Source organism: Heloderma suspectum, chromosome 4 (assembly GCF_057233095.1).
Source record: "Heloderma suspectum isolate Gila_16-S chromosome 4, 16-S_ref, whole genome shotgun sequence".
Taxonomy (NCBI): domain Eukaryota; kingdom Metazoa; phylum Chordata; class Lepidosauria; order Squamata; family Helodermatidae; genus Heloderma; species Heloderma suspectum.
In genome coordinates, this window is record NC_139461.1 from 100424659 (window position 1) to 100446121 (window position 21463).

Here is a 21463-nt window from a genome sequence, read left to right on the forward strand (position 1 = left end):
ATAAGATGACGTGTCCTTGACCATCATTTGAGCTACACTTAATTCCATCTGGTTTTATTTTTACCACAAAGTGTCTATTTTTAAAATCCTACAATTTTAAGAAAACTGTATTACTTAAATTCTGCTCTCACAACAGTTTTATATATCAGACCCAGAATGCCTGCTGCATAACCTTCATCAATCAATTAGAAGTAAGAAAGGAGAGAGATAATTTAAGACATACAGGTGTGTCCCATTTTCCCAGTTCAGCTTACAAGGTTTTGTGGTGTCCTTCCCTTGGGTAGAGTTGTTTGTTTGTTTGTTTGCTTGTTTCTTTGTTACATTTATATCCTGTCTTTCTTCCAAGAAGCCAAAGGCAGTGTACATGATCTTCCTCCTCTCCATTTCATCTTCACAACAACCCTATGAGGTAGGTTAGGCTGAGAGTCAGCTCAAAGTCACCCAGTGAGCTTCATGGCTGAGTGGGGACTACAACCCAGATTTCCCAAGTCCCAGTCCAACACACTCTAACCAATACACCACAGTGGCTCTGCAGTTCCACATTTTCAGGGATCTGATGCACTGATTGAGAATATCAAAGCTTCCCCTTCTCCAGTCCCATACAGACATGCCCTTAAATTACAGCAGAGATGTGTCATCTTGTCCCACTCTAAGAACAGCTAGGCAGGCTTCTGGTGATCCAGCAAGTGTCTATTTGAGTTTTGGTGACATATACTGCAATAACTCTGTAGAAGTATCCTGAAATTCAGAGAAGATTTGAGAAGAAATGGGTGGTGAAAGGAACTTGTACACCCTCCCATTTAATAGGGGAAGAGGTCAATTTGGGGCCTTCCGTGGCCATTAGGCAGCAGGGGGGATAACTACTACAACTGTGGCATTGTTTAAACACTAGATAAGGTCCTGAGGCCCACATTGCCTCAGAGATACCCAGTCTTCTCCAACTTGTGAGAGTGCACAAAAATGAGCTGAATTATTTCTGTAACCCCCACAAAACCTTTGCTGTGGAAATCGCAGCACTGAAATCCTGTAAATCTACGTACTGGACTGCCGTTTCAGGTTAATCAAGCATAACACAATACTCAAAGTTCTCTGGCATCTAAATATGGGATGTCTGAAAGTGAGAATTGCTGGAGGGATGGTGCACTTCAAAGAAAGTGGATAACCTGTTCTAGAGATACCTCTGTGCCATCCAGTTCTGCTGTGGCTGATCTCCTTAATAAGCTAGTCCTCTTTACCTCCATCACAACACTGGAAGTCACAGAATGCTGCAGCCATTGAGCAATGATTGGGAGTCATGCTAGATCTTGGGGTGGAGGTGTAAGAATTGTATACAATAGGACTGAAATGCAAAGCACCTATGAGTTGATGCAGCAATACTGTGTTGAGCTGTATAACACCGAAGACAGCAGTTTTGTGAGTTATTGCAGTAATCCCCCACTTCCATGCCCTTCTCCCCCACCCAACATGAAGATCACCACTTCTGTACTCCTCTTCTATTTCTTTTCTTCCCTTTACCATTTTCCTCCTTTTCTTTGCATTCTGCTTATTTCTGTCTCTCTGCTCAGGGTCAGTGGATATTTGGGCGTTGGTGGGTTAGGGAGGGGAAGAAAATGGAGCCCTTGCCTCTTTGTATTTTGGAGGCCTCAGTTTCCATTTATTACTTCGTTTCAAAAGCAGTAAGTGTGAATATAGACCTTTCTGATGAACATCTAAATGCAGTTGGCTTGATATTTGGTATACTTTCATATATCAGAAAATCAGCTGCAGACCAATACATCATCAGGGCTGATTTCATGAAACATAGAAACAACAAACATGGGGTGACATGGTAAATGGGTAGATACATTTGCTCCTGAGTTTTCCAGCTGCCAAGCACCTGATCGCCATCTTTTTTGTATTAACAGTTTATTCTGTTTTCCTTTTCAGTACAATAAAAAAATAAACACTTCTCCCATCTCGCACCCCTTGTCCACATTCCCTCCCCTTCAGTTTCTCTCTCCCCTCCTCATATTGTCCTGTGTTTAAAGAGTAAAGACCTGATTGTTATCTTGCTGTGCTATTACTGTTTTTATATGTAAAATGTTGATTGGAATAATTTCTGCTGAGCTAGGCTGGGGCCAGTTTTGTACAAGAAGCTTAGATCCACACACTTTGACCAGGGTTTACCACACAAACCCAACCTCTTCACAGTTGATGAGGCTCTGTAAAGAGCTCAGCACCATCTAGCAATAAGGACTGTACAGTTATGAAGGACATGTGCTGAAGCTAGAATGGGGCATTATGTACAAAACCCAAAGAGAGATGTAACATTAAAGTGTGAAACATTCCTATGACTCACAACTTTTGAAAACTATTTTTTATACTTACAAGTGAAACTTTTTGGAGGGAGGTGGGGAAATTACCACACACCAAGTAAAATCTGGTAGGCCTCCTAGGCCACATTGAGTCTGTGCACCTTTCATTCGCCATTACTGATCTAGGCAATCAAATGTTGGCAAAATCCTAATAGAAACAGATTTATGATATGATGATGATTAGGGCAATACTATGAAATAAAACAGAAGGTAGTACTGATGGGGCCTACCTCACCCCTCTTTCCCTAGTCCTTTCCAGTTTGAAACAGTTTTCCAGTTTCCCTGATTTGAACATCAGCATTTTTATTTAACATATGGTCACGCTGTGTTTGTTTTTTGCGGTATGGAAATTCTGTGCAAAACTTGAATACATGCCTAACTTTTGTTTCACTTACTTGTGCTATTCGGAATGTAAATACATAATTTTGGTTAGAATGTGGCTTTTTCCTTATTTCTTCTTCTCTGTGAGTATATGTGTGTGATAGTGGTTGAAATGCTAGGCAACATTTTCTTTATCTGTTGATTAATTAAAACTCTCACTAAATAAGGTAATTGTCTCCACACACACACAAAAAAGGACAGTGAACGCTTCAGTATTGCTTTTAGCTTCTTATTGTGAGTTGTTGTTTTAAAATGTCACTATTCTTCTATCAAATATTAACAGGCCAACTCAACATAACAATTTATTGATGACATGGTGGTCAAGAGACACCAAATTCCAGGACAGTGGTGGTTTTCAGCAGTCAAAAGCCAGACCCCATTTACAGCAAAACCAATCCAAATGTTGTAGGTTTCCATTTGTGTTTGACAGAAAATATAACGCCAGTGAGACTTGCATGATGTGAACTGATGAATCTAGGAATGGGACTAATTTGGGATTTGAACCCTGTCCAAGAATTCTAGTCAAGTGGTTGCTACACATAGATGTCACCTTACTTCACTGATGAAATTTTCTCCCGTTAACTCTCCAAGGTGTTTCCATAGTAGAATTTTTGCAGGCTTTATTTATTCATTCATTCATGTAGAATATTTATACCCCCGTCTCCTCCCCAGTATCTGAGATGGCTTCCAACAAAATATAAACAAGACATCAGAATCTCAAAATCTTGGAACATATTCAGGTTTTAAAGGGCTCATTCCCTCTCCATCATGGCCCTGTTTTCCAGCCCTACCATCCTCTGCATACTGAAGGGCAATAATCTGCAGTGGGGAGCTTGCTATACTCATGTAGGGTCTCTGCACAATTTAGAATCCTGATTGTGCACAATTCTAATCTCAGGACTTTAACAGCTGAATAGGCCTGTAATAGTAATAATCAGAATACATAAATAATAATGACTAGCAGTGGAGCTAGGTGACCTTAGTCATCTGCAGCCCAGAAGCTGACTCTAGAACAGTTTTGCATTTCTTTTGAAATGGCCGTGGCCAGGTACATTTCCAAACTCTCACCTGAAGCCCATTCCACAGCCATTTGGTTCCACAATTTGGATTATTAAGCTAACAAAAAAAAGACCACTTCAGGTAGGAAAAATATTCCACTTTAGTGACTGTCAAACATCACTGCCAAAACCTCATTCACAGATGGGAGGATCATGTTTTATTAAAACCTGCTACTCATTGTCACTCACTTGATTCACTCAGCCTGTTCTCTTGTTCCAAAAACGGTATGCCCTCAGGTAGTGGCTTATTATGATTAAAGAGATAAAAATAAGTTAAAGTTTAGACACATCCAGGATACCTGAGGTAATATAAGATCCGTTTCCTTCATGGAATGTGTGGTTATATTTTCCATTTGCTCTATAAGCCTTTTTTGTTGTTCATTAATTGTTTCTTGGTTTTGTTTTTAATTCTGTGGCTTTTAGAGTGATCTGTTGTCCATTGCACCTTTTGTGCCTCAGGAATTAAATATTGCTAGTTTCTGAAATGTTTTTCCATCCATGGCAGAACTCCTGTTTTTCCTAACAAGAACTTTCTTCCTTTGTGGTTACAGAATATTCCAGTTTGCACCTTTATTGCATAAGAGAAGAGTGCTGTGTTTTAATTAGTAGTGAGTAGACACTCTGGCAATGTAATCTGGCAATGTAATCCGTATTGTAATGCACTTAGGGATTTTGTTGTGTTGGTGGTAAGGAAGCTTTATGTAGTGATCAGCCAAGGTCTAAATTAGATGAGATGTTGGAAATTGGAGATTGGAGGAGGAAGGCATTTGAATCAGGACCATGGCAGTCACATTGGGTTGATCCTTTTCCCTGTGCTGTTTCCCGATGAAAATCACCGCTACAGTCACTGAAACTACTGTTCACCCTGTTAGAGAAAACGTACGTGTACATTTTTCCTAACAGGGCAAACAGAAGCTGGTTGGGAGGCGGGGGGGCAGGGGGGTCATTTAGGGAAATGAAACAGGGATGAAGGTCAACCCCTCTATCCCAGGTTTGAATGGAGTGGATGGGAAAGTTCCTTTTTCTTTTTATAAAATAAATAAATACATGGGAGACCCAATCACAGGTCTCCAACATCTCTTCCAGCTGCCTTCATGTCACAGAGGGATGAGGCAAATAGAAGTGTCTCTGTCTGCAGTGCTCAGTCAGATTCGAAGGCAAGTAGAACAACCTAAAAAAGAATGGCAAGAGAACCCTAGGAAAGAATGAGGTAGGTATCTCAGAGGTTCAAAAGGCTGAGGTTAATACATTGATTTGAAATAATGAACCACATTTTTGGCTGCAATCCTCTAGTATGATTATCATATAATGCCATTTTATTTGATTCATCCTAGAAGTTCTGAGTATTCACTAGTTGACTATTGCTGGAAAGTCCAAATAATGTACAATTGCATACATTTGTGAGCCTTGGCAAAGCCAAGAGGGTAAAAGTGGCACTATGTCTTGCAGGACGTGTATCTCCTCTTAGGAGGAACTCAAACATGCATGTTTCCACTCTCACTGGCTGCAACCTCAAGGGATGAGACACATGTGTAAAACGGCCTTCACAGATCAAACACTTCAGGCATAGGCAGAGCTTTCTTGTCAGCTCTTCCATCACCTCAGCCACAAGCCCTTTGCAACAGAGGCAGCTCACACCTTCAGCAGTAAGTCATCAAGTTACAAGATACCAAATGATGTATATACAAGTGTGAATCAGCCTTCAGAAGGATGAGGACTTCTCATACCTCATTAATGATGTTGGATTCCCACGCAGAGCTGTAGCACTGGAAATCATGGCATCTTGTAACAGAGAGACCTCAATAGCGCTAATTGATTGAATCGTGGTAAAAGCCACCCTTTGTAAAAAAAATAAAATAAAAAATTGTTAGGTGTTTTTATTGTTTTTGAGGATTTGACTGTTGTTGGTGTTATTTTAACCCTCTTATCTGCCTTGTTTAATAGCATGATGACACCTCTGTTAGAGTGGAATGGATGCCCCTTGTTTTACAACACTATGGACAGTATCCAAGCCTGCCCATGCACCACTGGAATCCCACCACCCCCTGCTAATGCCATGGGGAGCTAGCAGTTCTAAAAGCAACCCAAAACAAGAACAAACACTTGTTTCCAAAACAGACATGTCCAGATCCAGAAACAAATGTTTCCTCTTGTTTCCAGGGTTGCTTTCTGTACTGCTGCATGATCAGTGGGTCTCGCTAGTGCAACTGAATGAGCAGGAGTGCAGCAGCAGTATTGGATACACACCTATGTTCACTTGTGTCACTTCTTTTTCATTGTTTTTTCCCCCCGTTGCTAACACTAGGCCCAATTCCTCAGAATATTAAAGAAGGAGAAGACTGTGGACAGATGCTATAAATAACCCAAGCAAATTATAATTTAAATAATAATATAGCCCAGTGGGCTGAATTCCATAGTGTTATCGGCATAAATGTCCATCTGTTCTATGGCTGCCATTTTTATTATTTGTTTGAGAGTTGGTCATGGATTCAGTGTTGTAAAAAGCAAGGAGCCTTTTATCTCTCTGGAAAGGGGTTTACAATATATTATGAATTCAATGGAAACCAAGGACATTCAGCTGTCAGCAGGACCAGACAGTGCAATATGTTCAGTCAAGTGTTCTATTGATATAATTTTGTACATGAAGATCATTGTTAAGAGATACAGCCTGTGAACCTGTGTTTCATGAAATGCATTGAAAGATGGATAGATTATCTTCTATCCCAGGACTGAAATAAGTGAAGCATTTTACTGTACACTAGTTCCACCTGAAATGGAACCTGCATTTTCAAAATGGAATATACAGGGCATTGTCCAGTGGCACCCAATGCTGTATTTTCAATGTTGCTGGAGTTTTGCTGCACAAAACTAAGAGCAAAATGCAAAAATTGTAGCAGTTGACCCTGATAAATTTCTGTACTCTCATCTAGAATCATAGCATCATAGACTAGTAGGGTTGGAAGGGGCCTATAAGACCATAGAGTCCAACCCCCTGCTCAATGCAGGAGTCCAAGTCTGAGCATCCCAGCCAGATGGCTGTCCAGCCTCATCTAATGCCTCCGGTGTGGGAGAGCCCACTACCTCCCTAGGTAATTGGTTCCATTGTTGTATTGCTCTAACAGTCAGGAAGTTTTTCCTGATGTTCAGCTGGAATCTGGCTTCCTGTCAGTTGAACCCATTATTCTGTGTCCTGCATTCTGGGATGATCGAGAAGAGATGCTGGCCTTCCTCTCTGTGACAACTTTTCAAGTACTTGAAGAGCGCTATCATATCTCTCCTCAGTCTTCTCAAGGCTAAACATGCCCAGTTCTTTCAGTCTCTCTTCATAGGGCTTTGTTTCCAGTCCCCTGATCATCTTTGTTGCCCTCCTCTGAACCCTCTGCAGCTTGTCTGCATCCTTCTTAAAGTGCGGTGCCCAGAACTGGACAGAGTACTCCAGATGAGGCCTAACCAGTGCTGAGTAGAGGGTAACTGGTACTTCCCAGGATGTGGAAGCTATGCTTCTATTAATGCAGCCCAAAAGAGCATTTGCCCTTTTTGCAGCCACATCACATTGTTGGCTGATATTCAGCTTGTGATCTACAACAATTCCAAGATCCTTCTCACTTGTAGTGTTGTTGAGCCAAGTATTCCCCCATCTTGTAACTGTACATTTGGTTTCATTTTCCTAGGTGCAGAACTTGGCATTTATCCCTATTAAATGTCATTCTGTTGTTTTCTGCCCAGCACTCCAGTCTATCAAGATCACTTTGAATTGTGTTTCTGTCTTCCAAGGTATTAGCAATCCAACCCAATTTTGTTTCATCTGCAAATCTGATCAGCATTCCCTGCACCTCTTCCTCCAAGTCATTAATATAAATGTTGAAGAGCACTGCGCCCAGGACTGAGCCCTGCAGTACCCTGCTCATTTCCTCTCCCCAGTTGGAGAAGATCCCATTGATAAGCACTCTTTGAGTCCGATTCTGTAGCCAACTGTGGATTCACCGGATCGTTGTTTCATCTAGCCCACTTTGAGCTAGTTTGCTCATCAGGATATCATGGGGCACTTTGTCCAAAGCTTTGCTGAAGTCGAAGTATATTATGTCCACAGTATTTCCACAGTCCACAAGGGAGGTTACCTGATCAAAAAATGAGATCAGATTCGTCTGGCAGGACTTGTTCTTGACAAATCCATGTTGGCTTCGAGTAATCATTGCTTTCAAAGTGCTTCCAGATGGATTGCTTTATAATCTGCTCCAGAATTTTCCCAGGGATTGATGTCAGACTGACTGGTCTGTAGTTCCCAGGTTCCTCCTTTTTACCCTTTTTGAAGATAGGGACAACATTAGCCCTCCTCCAGTCATCTGGCACTTCACCCGTCCTCCATGATTTCTCAAAGAGAATAGACACGGGTTCTGAGAGCTCTTCTGCCAGCTCCTTTATTACTTGAGGATGCAGTTCATCTGGCCCTGGAGATTTGAACTCATTCAAAGTAATGAGGTGTTCCTTGACCATATGCCTATCAATCTCAAGCTGCAATCCTGCCCCTTCAGCCTGTACTTCACCTTTGCCAGGGGGGTCATAGACCCTCTTTTGGGAGAAGACTGAGCCAAAGTAGGAATTGAGCACCTCTGCCTTTTCTTTGTCATCTGTTATCATTTTGCCATCCTTATTTAATAGCTGAACCACCATTTCTTTCCTCTGTCTTTTACCACGCATGTATCTGAAGAAAGCCTTTTTTTTTGGTTTTAGCCAGTCCATGGAAGTTTGGGAAGTACCTGGACACCTATGTTGTGGAGTAAAAGGGCCCAGCTGCAGAGGCCTATAGAGGCCTGTGTAGCTGAACCCCTACATAGTCCTTCATTCCATCTATTACGGATGTCTGGGGGTGAGTGCTGATTCTTATGTAGCCAAAACAGCAATGCTTGTGCACAAGAGAAAGGTAACAGCAGGCTTGAGGGAACCCCACATTGCAGAAGTACAAAAAGGTTAGGAAAAAAACACCCTTTAGGTTTGAGCATGCTCAGTGGCCACAGTTTACTGAGTGTCTGTTAGAGGGGAAAACAGGAACCCAGAGGAATGGAATGGAGTATTCTGGAAGAAGGCCTGGCTGACTGGCTGGAATACTAACAGGAGCAATTCAAACTGCAACATTTTGTTGCCAGTCCCACTTCTAACAGAGTAAGAGCAACCTATATTGCACTTATCTTTGTTCTCTACTAATTACATGGGACGACTAGAACCCTTTTTCTTTAACTTGGAGATATGGCAAAATTAGAGAATTCCTGGTTATACAGGTTGCATAGGAACAGTGAACATCATGCCCATAATGAGGAAAGTTTGTTCATCTTGGGAATGCACAGAATGCATTTAGATATTACATTTCTACATCCAAACGATCAGAAAAAGGAAAGAAAGAAAGAAAGAACGAGAGAAAGAAAGAAAGAAAAGATATTGGCAAAGATCACTATTTACATCATTTTGTAACAATTTACTACACTTTATATAAAAGCATTACATTTGATTGTTCCTAGGACAAAAATTATACACAATGATAGATAGATAGATAGATAGATAGATAGATAGATAGATAGATAGATAGACCGACCGACCGACCGACCGACCATTTATCTGATTCAGTGCTACAGAAGGTTCTTGGCACCAGTGTGCACACATCACTTTACTCAAGCAGAAGTTATCCATTTGCTTTATTGGCTGTGGGCATACAAATGGGAATCCCCATTATTGAAAGCAGGAGCAAAAGCAGAATATTTTCTATTTCTCTGGAAGGACAGAGGGAACAAAAGGTAAGGAAGATGTTGTTTCTATCTGCCAACTAGAGACATTCGAGTTCCCAGGTCCTTGAGTAGGCTGTATAATCTCTTACTATGATATTACAGTTTAATTCACAACTGTTACATGTGCCATGGGGATGCTACTGAAAACATCATTCCCACAGCAAATTCTCCATACCCTGTGCCACAGGGTCAGGTTCTCCTGATGCACTACTGTGCCTTTATCAGCAGTCTGATTCACTGAAATCACATGAAGCATTTTGCACCACTTATTTCCATGCACTCGGGATGGGACTCAGTCCTACTGAACTCAGTTAGGCTTAACTGTGAATAGACATGTATAGGATTGTACTGTGATTCTCCCATGGTTGGGTCCTGCCCCTTTAATTGTCAGCACTCTTTGGCTTTAGGCATAGGGTTCTGCCCCTTCCGGGGGCAGGATCCCAAGGCTATGATGCCAGTAAGCAAGATGCAAGGTGTGTGAAATACAGGTAAACATTTTCAAATCAGTCTCTTGTATGGCAAAAATGTTGCCTTGCATCGTCTGATAGACCACCAAACAGATCCACAAGAATATTATACAGTAATGGGTATCGGGGCGGAGGGGTGGCATGAATTATATCATGTACTGGAGTTGAGCAAAGCACTTCTGCTTAGCAACCAACCGTAGCATTTACATGGGGAACATGAGGACAGGCAGGCAGGCAGCCCACGAACACGCAGGATTCAGATAGAGGAAGGGAGCACACTTGCATCTAACGTGGCTGGAACTAGCTACTTTGCCAATGTTACTAGCTCAGGAAAGGGATCTGAGGCATTCTGTCCTTAAGATGGAATCCAGCTAGGCTAGGCTGGCCAGACTTTAGCCATTATGCTAGACTTCCCCAACTTGGTGCCCTCCAAACCCCATATTATTAGACCACAACTCCCAGCATTCCTGACCATTGGCCATGATGGCTGGGGCTGCTGGAACTTGAAGTCCAGATCATCTGGAGGGCACCAGTTTGAGGAAGGCTGAATTAGGCTAATATGGGTCACTTTCTTCACACATTCCTTAACTGATTGTCGTTCAGGGACAAGCCAAAAAGTATGTAGACTCCTAAAGCTACTATCTCAAGCGACTCTGCAATTCACAGTAGTATTCTTATGAGGAAGCTCCGAAGAGGAAGCACAGTGGCTCATTAATTGAAACATTGCTTTATTCTTTCTCTTTATTTTAAAGATCAGACTCAGAAACCTAGGGACCAGTTTTCAATAGGAACATTAATCTTGAGTCATACAATTGCAGAATCAGCTTTCTGTAGCCTATCCTTTAAGCTCCTTGGTTCCTCTGCTGTTTTACAGTCTCTATTTGACTTCTCTGGTCTTTAACTTACACTTAAAACTGATGTATAACTTTGTAAAGTCATAGCAGATCTGAACATGCATTCTTTTATGCACCAAAGTATTCACCACTAATGATCACATGAATATTTCCTTCTTTTCTCTTTTGCCAGTGTAACTCCTGCTTGTTTGAATGAAGCATCACTGGCATCAACCAAGATTGACATAATTTTAGGAAAGGTTTAATCTCTGGATAAAAGGGCTGTGCTTCAGCTACATTACAATTAATAGATGTTTTCCTATTAACTTCAGTAGGACCAGGATTACATCTATAGGCCATTTTTATATAACAAGAGACATGCTATTTCCTGATTCCAAGGAATGGCCAATTTAATATACAGGGGAGAAAAGTTTGGAAAAGCTTGCCTTTTTAAAGTTTTATTTTTTACTATCATAGGTAGATAAAAGTGGGATGTTACTTTTGAGAACTATATCTGAGTATCAGTAATATTTTATTTACTAAAACAGATGTTTCCATGGCAAGGTCATTTTAAAGTTAAATATAAGAAGAAAAACTCCTTATAAAACTAAATTGTGGTGTAACAGCTTGCCACATCCTGTTGCAGCGGCATCTGATGTGTTTGGTCACATGACAAACCTGCCTTTCTTAACTCTTACATTAGATTTTTTTTTCACATGATGTCAGTGGAAAAGTGAGCATGACAATGGAAACTATAGGTCTGACCAATTTTAAAAGTGGAGACCATGTTGGGAAACTGTGGGTGTAATTGGCAAGTTCAGCAAAAAACTTATTTTTAAAAAGGTATGTGAACTGTTACAATAGGAAGTACTCTGCTCATTTGCAGGAATATTCTAGTCTAAGGCTACAATCCTGTACACACTTACCTGGAGGTAAGACCCAATGAACTAAGTAGGGCTTACTTCTGAGTAGAAACATATAGGATTGCACTGTTAAGTATCATACCTTGAAGCTACCGACTTGAATGGCAGCTTAGCCACAAACTGGCTGTGTGATTTTGAGCATTCCAACTCTTCCCTATGTCCCTAAGGGCCAAAACAGAGATTGGTTTATATCCATATCTAGCAGCTATGATCTTTTTAAATTTTTTACTCTAGAGTATGTGCAGGGGCCTCAATCTGGATCAGGGGGCTAGGATGGAGAGTAAGAGAGCTTTTAAGATCTGGATTGGGGCCCCTGCACCTACTCTGTACTAAAAAGAAAAATGAAAAAAAAACATAGCTGCTAGATATGGATTTAAAGTAATGCCTGTTTTGTCCCTGAGTTACCCCACCAATAAAATGAGTGTTGGACTAGGGGAACCCATTCTCAAAGGGAGGGGCTGTAGCTGAGTGGTAGAGCACCTGCTTTGCATGCAAAAGGCCCCAGGTTCTATCACTGGCGTCTCCAGATTGGGCAGGAAAATCTCCTCCCTGGAAAGCCGCTGCCAGCCAGTGTCAACAGTACTGGGCTAGATGGACCAAGGGTCTGACTCCGCATAAGGCAGCTTCCCGTGGTCTTATGTCCTGTGTTCCTGATGTCATTATCCACTTAGTATTTGTGAAGGCCAGCAGGGCCTTTAGCGGAAGGCTTCTGTGGAAGTGAAAATGGGTGTTAAATATTGTTATATTGTGAATGCATCCTTGTATCCTAACATTCTGGAACCCAGTGCCCAGGCTTACTCCAGAAATGAAATTCAGCAATAAACTAAAGCCCTAGTTATTGTGCTTCTTGCTTCAATATATATAATAGCCATCAGTTAGACGCTGAACAACATTTTACATTGCAGAAATATAATAGTTCATAAAAGAGCATTACACATTAAGCTGTCTAAAATGTGATTTTAGAAAAGTTGAAAAATGTAGGGAAAACATAGCCATTTGAGTTAATTTTGTTTGTTTTAAATTAAATTGTTTTAAATGTTAGGATACAAGGATGCATTCACAATATAACAATATTTAACACCTATTTTCACTTCCACAGAAGCCTTCCGCTAAAGGCCCTGCTGGCCTTCACAAATACTAAGTGGAAAACATAGCCATTTGAGTTAATTTTGTTTGTTTTAAATTCGACTAGGGTGACAATCCCATACCTACTCGCCAGGGAGTAAATCGCATTGATCTCTATTGGGCTTAGTTTTGATGCAGAAGATCAAACTTAGTTTTGATGCATAAGAATGGCACTGTAAATTTTCCAGTTTTCAGGCAGTTGCTGGAGAATGAATTCCAAACTTGAAATTTTGCTTTTGTTTTGGAGAAAAGTCATTTTTCATGCAAAGGGGTGTTTGAGAGAGCTTTTTGCCAGGTCTTTCTTAAATGACTGGGTAGAGCCCAGCCTATTGCCCTAGAAGGACTGATACAAATGCATGGGTTTTACTTAATGTGCATTTAGAAAGGGAATGTATTAGTGTTTCAAGGCAAACATAAATAAAGTATTTAGCTGTGGCTACCAATTAAATAAAAAAGCTCGAATTATTATTTTTCTTGCCCTAGCTGGCATTAGAGGATTCCCTTCTAGCATCAAGTGTAGGGATACAGTAGCTTTGTGGACCCAGTTTTTAGTACAGTTGGTGGCAAAAGCAAAAATTAAAGAGTTGTGTTTTTTTTTAAGGAAATACAAGAAAGCCAGATAGGAGTTCTGTTTCTGTTGATGTTGACCTCCTCCCTTAAGGTTCAGAAACCAGGCTTCTGGAAGGGAGTCATTGGATACTGACATTTCAGGCTTCTTATTGTGTGACTTTTCAGTGTGGGAATCCCTGCACCACTCCATGTGGGAGGAGCCCTCACTGGTTCTAGTTCTGAGAATGGCAACATTGGTGTGCTGTGGATTTACAGTGTGGACTCATCCCATATAGAATGGAAATTCTGATGTTACTTTAGGAGCATGGGAACAAGCCATATTGCAGCAGGTTCCACAACACAAAGGTAACATATAAGTGGCCCAAAGGACCTCTTTGCTACCAACAATGATGAAGGAAACTGCAGTGTCATCACTAGGGCTTCAAATACCAATCTAAAGCCAGGGCAGGACATGTTGCTCCAGGATGCCGAAGATACCCAGGCCGAAATATTAGCTGATGGTCAGCACGCTGGCCTCTAAGGTGATACTGAATGTAGAGAGCGTCGACAAATGGGCCGTATAGAAATGTAACAAATAAATAAATAGGTTAGGGATCTTCCCCAACCAGACGTATGATCTTCTCAGAAGATTTGATGGGAGGAGGATTTCCGTTGTAGCAGGAATCAGTCACACAGCACATGCCAAAGCTGCAATATGACATGCTACAATGCTAAGGTTGTTTCACAAAGTATTCCTCTAGATATGAATATGACACTTCCCACTCTAAGTGGACAAACAAGGATTTGCATCAAGGGGTAGAAGTCCAGTTTAATAAATCTATATAGTAGATTCATTGTTACATTTTAAGGCATCTGTCTAATATGTTGGAAGGTTGATTGGGTGCAAACAGAAATATTCCCCATTGCACCCTATCAGGTCATTCCTATCTTTGTTTAGTGTTCCTTTAATTCCTTTTTGTCACATATTGACTGTGTTGGTTGTAGCATCATTATCTGCTAAACTAATCACTTTTCTTTTCCCAGCTCATCTGCATGTTTGGGGTTCTGGTGACACAAACATTGGATCTACAAGAAAGAATAATATAAGCAGCTATGTTCTGTTTACATAAAAATAGCTATCTTTATTATTGTTCCTCATACATCCAGTGTATTCCATGAGAATGTGGGTCTAAAGTTATTTTCACTGGATTCAAAAGAAAAAGACACAATTGTGGGCCTTTTGGAGACATATTCCTACTGCATTACAGGTTTGGAAGAGAAGGCAAACCATAGCTGGTCAGGTCTTGGCCAAGCTTGAAGGCAGCCCACTGCTAGGAGTTTGGTTCTGGCACAGCCAGACAGAGGTCCAAAAGGTCAGAGGTGGATGACATGGTCAAGGACAGGCTAGGGGTCAGGTCAGGTTCCAGATCAGGAGAACAAGGACCAGAGGCAGGAGAAGCCAGACATTGGACCAGGCAAGGCAAAGCAAGGCACATTGCTACTCAGAACAACAGGTTGCTCAGACTGAAGAACCAAGCCTAGAGCAAAAGTTATATGGAGCCAATCAGTCCCCCATTGGTGCCTTGTGTCACCAGACCCAGCTGACTTGATGAGCTGTGGTACCTTCTCTGGCCTTTATACAGGTGGTGCTGCAGCACATGAAAAATCAAGCCAGAACTACTTCAGCCTACAAGCCGGTGGCAAAGAGAATACGTTACCTGTGTCCTGGTGCCCAAGTCCCCCTGCACCTTACATAGATTTTTATAAATAAGATACCATTTTTACATTGTAACAAGCACTCACTGCCTCGCTACCCAGTTTCTCACGTGCCACTCTAGACTCTCTGATTTATGTTGCCTTCTTTCTATAAAATGTGCCATAAATCTGAAGAGTGTTCTAACAAATTCAACAGGGCAGATCTGCAGGAAGTTTGTTTTTGATCAGCATGGCCCTCTCTTGTACAAACACATGGAATTATCTAAGCAGGGATGATCAACAGCCCACGGGCAAAGGGAAACGTGGGCTTTTCCAGGATAGTTCCATGACGTGGGCATGTGCTTCCCCTTCCCTGTGATGTTAGGAAAGCTCCAAAGTGGTGACAGCCTTACTGATGACATTTTGTCTATCTGAATGTAAATCGAGCAGTGGCAGGGACCACAGGGAAGCAGGGTGGAAATAGAAGGGATGTTGTGCAGCTCCCTGTTGATGGCCTTTGCCAGGTTCAGTCATTTCCTGTCCATTTGCCAAAAATCACAAGCGATAAATGGACATCATGGGAGTGTGGGAAACGAGTCAGCCCAACAGTCCATCAGGGGAGGAGGGGAATGAAAGAAGAATCACGCGAGTAACAAAAACATTGTACTGTCAATCCCACTAGTTAATGCTTAGATTATAGACTTTGTTTACTCCTTCCTTTAAAAGTCTGGGATGGATTTGAACTTACTGCCTTGTCCTCAGAAGTTTTCTGATGCGGAAAAGGTTTTACATTTCTGCATGCTGTTGACCATTGAGGAAGCTGTGCAGGTTTATCTGTTTTACAAATACTAGTTGTAAGCAAGCAAAAACACCAATTTAGCTCCCTTCCTTCTTTCATCAAACCTCCCACTGTGGAAACATTAGCATATGGAACCATATCCAGCAGAGTCATAACAATTTTTAAGCATTCAGGTCGTCCCCCTGCAGCTTTGTGTGTTGTGCTTGCAAACTCCGGTCAGTTTCTGTGCAGTGGATCTGTTCTTCTATAGACTTCCTCTTGTTTGTCACTTTTGCCTTCAGAGTCAATCCAAATGTTTTCAGTATGTAACTAATTACAGAGATGGAATATGTGTGATGCAATACAATGAAGTCCAAGATGCTGTACATTCCAAATGGGAATGTATGCTGTTCTTTTGCACTTAGACCAGTTCTGATCTGCTACTTACCTGCATTTTATGCTTAACAACCATGGCCACAGAGAAACTGACAGCACTAATTCAAGTGTCTTTAAATGTTGCTTTCAAGCGATGTGTAAGACTTCAGTGAAATAATCCTTCTCTATTTGTATTTTCTTATTTGCAGTAAACGAAATAATAAGGAATGACCTCTCCAGCACCATTGTCCATTCATAGCTGGCTATCTCAAAATCCAGTTTTAAGCTTAGCTGAGACATCGGCTTCAGATAAACAGAAGATAACCCCTGGTACCGCTCTGCTCTTCCACTTTGTTGAATGTTTGGAACAATTACCTCTTGTGTGTGTGCGTGTGTGTATGCATACACACACACACACACACACACACACACTGATTGGCTGGTTTCAACTAAGAAAACACCTCCTTTTAAAAAAGTCATCTCAAGGAAAAAGGAGGAAATGGACTATAAAGTGGTGTGTTTCATGGGTTGAAATAGGAAATGTGACACAACAGGTGACTGGCTTAAAAACTGATTTTATTTTCCTTTGGGCTTTACTGGACTACAACTCTGGAAGTGCCTTATTTTGCTAGATTGTGGCATCAGGACATTTTATTGGCAGCTTTGAATTTGCTGCCATCCAAAGTATTTCTAGGCACAGAAACGATCAAGCATATATTAGAACGATGTGTTAAAAGACTGTCTGCTGGTATGGACAGAAAAAGCCCTACTTAAGGTAAAATATGTGTCTGAATTCCAGGATTTCTTCAACTTTTCCCTTGAACTGTATTTGACATCCTGTTGCCTTATTTCTGATGCATTTTTAAAAAACCAAATTGTCATCTCAGCTTTATATTTTTTCAGTCATCACAGGTCTTTGCTCATGAATCTTAGAACTGTTAACCCTGCAAGCATGTTAATATTTTGACTTAAGCCTGGCTACAGACATAGCACAAGAAAATGGAACAGCACGAAATATTTATGGTTGATGGACAAAAACATGGAAATCTATCTTTTCCTCAATTGATTTATGTGTATGCATGTACATACAAACTAGCATATATGCAGATATACCTAGTTGCCTTGTGAAGGCTTTGACTTTAGCAATAATTTCTGATTTTGAGAATGCAGTCCAAATCCCAAGTAAATGCTCTTGCCATTTCTGTGTTATGGGTTTGTTATGTTTAAAACCATTATGCATTTTCTTTCCTCATGCTGATAAGCAAGCACTTTAGACTGTCAAGAAGGATGCATATGAAATATGTATTAATTACCAAATGACAAAGGATGAGTTAAAGCAATTGTAAATACCGCTATCAAAGAATGTAAAATATTTGTTCAATTATAAGATTATTATTCCACTGAAGCCTTATAACTCTCTGCTATGTGTACAACAAATATTACCAAAACCAAATGTTTTAATATGCAATGCTGTATAGTATGCTTTCAGAATAGCTTCATGTTTATAGAGTGCATATAAACCTTCAGCATGTAATGTAGTCTTTAGCATTGTATTTTGTACCATTTTTAATGTTACCATGTAGCTAGCAGTGGCATATTATTTCACATAAACAAACAAAAAAGCATGGCTTCATTTTTAAAGCATTTAGCATTAATATTGTGCCTTAGGAAATATGCGTGAACTATGCCACTGTTACTAAGGTGGCACGACTAAGTGCAGTGTACAGTTAATGCAAACTCAACAGGTTTCACAATAAAGTGAAACAGTCCTAACCATTAAGAAATATTACTCTGTACAATTATGTCTTACTTACTTTAAAAAAATTGAAAAGCCATATTTGTAACATTTGCACATTACTGTGAAAACTAAGAATATAATATGGCTATATGTAAATACTATTACGTTACTGGGCCTCCTATTTGACTGATTTCCCAACTGTTTAGCAACAGATATTTACCCTGTACTTAGCTTTGTAGAAGTTGCATGCATTTCTTCTAAACTGCCATATTATATATATTAAAATAAAATTGACAGGTTTCAGCTAAACTTGAAGCTAGAAAATAGATCTAATAAAGTACAACTTCCCACAAAAAGCTACTTTTAGAGTGGTTCATTTTTGCCACTCTGGGGAGGGGGCGAGTTTAATAAAATGATAAACTTTTTATGTGATATGTTAAATATCTATATTCTGTCTGTTGCAGGCACTTCTGTTTCAAATAGCTTTTAGTCTGCTCATATAATCATTCTGCAATCCATCAAGAACTGCTTCGGTATAATTTCCATTCATTGCAACGGGAACCTGTGCTGGAGCTGCACTCGGTGGATTATACCATATTTTTAAAGTATCTTGCCAACAGAATTGCTTTTTTATGTTTTCTACATTTAAAAGATGTAGCTGCCAAGAAAGAAATGGAGATCCAGTGTAATTCTCAGATGTTCAGTTCTCTTACCTTTTCCTGAAACGTCAATAGAGTGCAAATCGAGGAACCTCTGGGTATGCCAAAGGATTTTTGACTCAGATACAGAAATATCTTGGGTGAGGCTCTGACCACACAAGCGCCACAATGTTTGCATTTCAGCAATAACTTTAGCAAGATAATCATATGTATTGTTCCCAGTATGTCACACCTCCTCCTTTGTCATTGTTTGTTTCTATTTTTCTTCTTTTAAGCTGTTTTGGAAATTTGTTACATTCAAGCCTCGCTCTAAAAGACTATGCATCTCTTGTATATGTATTCATGAATAAAAAGTGGTATCAGAAACCCAACTCTGATTAGAATTTTACATTCATTTTATGGTTGGTTGGTTGTAGAAATGCTGTTAGCTCAGACTGATGAAACGCCACATGCAGCAGAATGAGGTGGCAATAAGGTGGTATGGGCTCAGAATGGGCTCAGGGCTGGCGGCACACTCCATTGTGCCCTCAACATAGTGCCGCCAATGAGCCACATCTGCAGAAGCCCCCACCCACGCGTCCAGCCCGCCCCCCACCCAAAGCTGCCTGCCTGCCAAAGCCCTGGCCCGGTGACCCCCTGCCAAAGCCTCACCACCACCTGCCACCCACAGGAGCCCACTTCCCGCCCAAAGCTGCCCACTGAAGCGCCCTACACTCTGTGTTGTTTACCTGGTATGGCGGTGACAGTTCCTCCTCTTCCTCCACCTCGCCTGCCCTGGCTGGGCCGGGCCTGCTGGCAAAGTGCTGCAGCACCTGCCTGGCTGAGCCTGGAGGCCCCCCCACACGCTTTTAAAAGAAAAAAAATGCTTATGTTTCGAGAAGCAGCATTCTGAACCAGACACTCCCTTTGAGAGGGAACTCAGTGAGTGAGTGCACAGGAACGACATAAATACTGCACTATGCCCTCATGGGCCATCTCTCCCCGCCCCCCGCCCCTGGTTGTGTCTGATTCATTCAGATCCCTGCTACTCAAAATTTAAGTAATTTTAATTCTTTTAAAGTGAAGCACCGTGGGGCCTGTACGCTCAGCGATGGTGCTGCCTGTTGTCAATGGGGCCAGCCAGGAGGGCGAGGAGGATGCAACTGTAGAAGGCGGAGGGGCAGAGATGAGCATGCGTAGTGCTTGCATCACTCTGTGACACCCCTTTACTCCCCCTGTCCCTTTGCAGCTGCGCAGTTACAGAGGCACAGAGAGGCGTTTTCGTTTATTTAAGCACACTTTCGCAGCTTCGTATCTTCACAACAGTCGCTTTTGGACTCAGTGCCCAAGGGCTGGGGGGTTGGGGTTGGGGGAGGACCAACTTCGTTCCAGCCTCCATTTCGGAGCAATGGGTAGGCATGTACTGCTCATGCTTGTGAGTGCAAACCATTGTAAGAGTCTCAGGCTGGGGCACTGACAAGCAGATGGCGTGGAAATGAAGGCGCACAGAACACCCATTTTTTACCTAACAAGGGACAGAAAGACTGCAGTGTCGCACCCCCCACATTCACAGGACTGCACAGCTGCACAGTAAAGTATAATGGCAAAAAAGAAGGGCACGGCAGAGACTGTTAGGGAAGTGCACAGTAAATCGCAAGTGTATTGCAGCAGAAGCTAATTCGAAGCTGACATGCTGCACACTTGTGACTGGGTGTGTGTGGAAGCGGTGCCATGTAGATGGGGCCTGGGGTTCATATTTCCTGGGGCAATTAGTCCCAGGTTAAGGCATTATTGTAATACTGCTCTGTCGGTATATACTGGGTTGTATACTAGCCATATTGGTAAGAAACACACGTTGAATCAACATGTGAGCGGGGAGCAGAGCCATGTAGACTAGCCCCTCCGCTGATGTTACACATGCTGGCTTACCCTGCCCCCTGATGTCCTTGCATGCAGTGTGGATAACTGCAGCGAGAGCAAGCTGGTGTGCATGATGTTGGGGGCATAGCTAGACCACGGAGCTCTGCTCATGTACTGGCTTGACAGAGGAGCATTTCTTATGAAAAGGGCTTTCTGGCAGAGTGGATTAACCTCACTTCTTGAGGACAACCTAGACCTAGACTCCCCCACCCCCGGCAGGGTTAATCATTGGGTTAATGGGGCTGTAGAATGACCAAGGGGCTTCCTGGTTCATTTTGAACCCATTTTCTTTTTTGGTCTACCCTAGTGGAATAGTGATTACTACCCACAGAAAATTGAGAAATCCAGAATTTTAGTGTAGCTGTGATCAGTCAGGAGCATAACCAGCCCAAAACAATAGGTAGCAGGACTGATGGCTGTTCATGCTTTTTCTAGCTCAGATCTTATTTCACAAGCATGCTTGCACACACGCAGACACACAATTTTCCCCCCTGTGTTTGTAAAATTAACACCACACCCTGCCAAGGCAAATAAAGTTTGGTATTATTACTATATTGTGTGTGGGGCAGGGGGAGTTGCACTATGGCTGGATTACATCAGCCCTGCAAAGTAGTCCATTGTTGTTATGCCCATACTGTGGGGAGGGAGAGACAGTAATACATGGCACTAATGCAGTGTAGTTCAGTTACCTAGTCTGCTAGCGGGCTAGGAAATGCAGTCTGTGGGAGGGGCTGCAAAGTTGAGGGCTAGGAGAATGTTTGCACAAATGTTTAGTAATAGTGCAGTCCTCTACATATCTACTCAGAGAAGTAAGTCCTGTTGAGCTAAATGGGCCTCAATACAGGTTATATC

At 41.6% G+C, this 21463-nt stretch overlaps 1 protein-coding gene across 6 annotated transcripts in view; it reads left to right on the forward strand.

Annotated features, from left to right (window-relative positions):
* The window catches only part of NFATC1 (nuclear factor of activated T cells 1), a 171632-nt gene extending 152544 nt beyond the window's left edge, over window positions 1–19088 (forward strand). For 5 of the 6 annotated variants that reach the window (XM_084850048.1, XM_084850050.1, XM_084850046.1 and 2 more), the window contains exon 10: window positions 16525–19081. In XM_084850048.1, the coding sequence (XP_084706174.1) occupies window positions 16525–16574 (50 nt within the window). In that variant the 3' untranslated portion in view covers window positions 16575–19081. Of the gene's footprint in view, window positions 1–16524 lie in introns of all 6 variants that reach the window. The other variant, XM_084850047.1, reaches the window with a different exon arrangement.
* Window positions 19089–21463: the final 2375 nt, after the last annotated feature.